General features: G+C 34.3%; 1 protein-coding gene across 1 annotated transcript in view; it reads right to left on the bottom strand.

The window, feature by feature from the left end:
* Positions 1-369: 369 nt before the first annotated feature.
* The window catches only part of LOC101562715 (olfactory receptor 6C1), a 9,989-nt gene continuing 8,556 nt past the window's right edge, over positions 370-1,802 (bottom strand). Inside the window, 5 exon segments of the mRNA XM_023708406.1 lie at positions 370-785; positions 788-1,003; positions 1,006-1,117; positions 1,119-1,220; positions 1,222-1,330. Coding sequence (XP_023564174.1) covers positions 370-785; positions 788-1,003; positions 1,006-1,117; positions 1,119-1,220; positions 1,222-1,330 — 955 coding nt within the window.

The following is a 1,802-nucleotide window of genomic DNA, read 5'->3' as shown; positions in this document are numbered from 1 at the left end:
TTAATTTCTACATTGTAAGATAATAAAAGACATTTGTTAAAAAATAAAAGTCATAAAATTATATCTTCTGTGTTTAGTAAGTAAAATATACTAATACTTACAAAATTTATCTCCTCCTCCAGGATATAATTCTGCTATTTCTTTAAGCATTTTTATTTGTAATATTATTCATGTAAAAGTTCATAATAAGCAAGTTTCAGAAGAGTGGAGTGTTGAAAACATGAAAATAAATTTCACAAAAATATATATTACAAATACTTCCAAACTGTTAGCAAAAGCAAAGAATGAACAAGGATAATGAAGACCAAGTTATTTCATGTTTTGCCAGTTGCCCTTCAACGAGATGCTAATTCATGATACCACATTATTTTAAGCACTTAAGGAAAATACAATCTTTCTCACCATGTTCACAAAAGCTTGCTTGACTTGCTGATTCCACAGGCTATAAATGAAGGGGTTCAGCATGGGGGCTACTGAGGTGTTCAGCACAGCAACTCCCTGGCTCAAAGATGCTCTTACTCCTGCTGAAGGTTTAATGTACATAAAAATGCAACTTCCATAAGAGATGGAAATGACAATCATATGGGATGAACATGTAGAGAAAGCCTTTGTCCTCTGAGTAGTAGAAGGAAACTTCAATGTTGTTCTGATAATATATATGTAAGATAGGAATATTAATGCCAAAGTGAACATTAGAGTAAACACAGCACAGGAAAATCCCATTAGCTCTAGGAATTTTGTGTCTGAACAAGAAAGTTGCAGCAGGGGAAAATAATCACAATAAAATGGTCAATAATATGGGACCTACAGTAATCAAGCTGTAAGAGCAACATGAGGGCAGGGAAGATGATCAAGAATGAAGCCAAACAGGAAGCAAAGATAAGCATCATGCAAACTCTTCGATTCATGATGATCTTGTGATACAGAGGCTTACAGATGGCAATGTAATGATCATAGGACATGGCAACCAGCAGGTAAAATTCTGTGACTCCCAATAGAATGAAAAAAATAATTGAGTTATACAATCATTAAAGGAAATGGTCTTATCTCCTGAAACAATGCTGCCCAGAAAGTTAGGAATAGTGACAGTTGTGAACGAAACTTCTAATAAGGAAAAAATTCCTCAGGAAGAAATACATGGGTGTCTGGAGGTGGGAATCCAGCAGGGTAAGGGTGATGATGGTCAAGTTCCCAGTGATGCAGCATGTGAAGTGGTCAGGTTCCCAGCATGTAGATGGTAAAGAGAAACACAAATATGACAATCTGGAGCTTTGGGTCAACAGACAACCCAAAGAGGACAAACTCTGTTATTTCTGTATGGTTTCTTATTCTTTATTTATTGATATTTTTCTTTGCTAAATCTACAAGGAAGAGAACAGGCTTGTAGTGTAATGAATATCCAACTGGATTCTCCTTAAATAGTGTACAGTGTCCACATTCCAGGGAAGTATAAAGTCATCCGATAATGACAAGGTCCTCTTACAGAGAAAAATTGCTATTAAGGCATAGTAATGAATAGAAGTGTCAAACCTTCAATGCTATACCATCTCACTCTAGTTAGAATAAGTATCGTTAAAAAGAAAACTAACAAATTGTGGCCAGAACATGTTGAAAAAAATACTTTTTGTACATTATTGGTTAAAATGCCAATTTGTATAGATATAATGAAGAATCAAATGGAGGTTCATAAGAAGACTAAAAATAGAACTACCATATAATACCACTATCTTACTTCTTTCCATATGTCCAAAAGAAATGAAATCAGCACACAAATGAATTATTTTTATGCCCACATTTATTGT

This window comes from Octodon degus, unplaced genomic scaffold (genome assembly GCF_000260255.1).
Source record: "Octodon degus isolate 3935 unplaced genomic scaffold, OctDeg1.0 scaffold00358, whole genome shotgun sequence".
In the NCBI taxonomy this organism is placed as follows: Eukaryota; Metazoa; Chordata; class Mammalia; order Rodentia; family Octodontidae; genus Octodon; species Octodon degus.
This window is presented reverse-complemented; position numbering and strand designations above follow the sequence as displayed.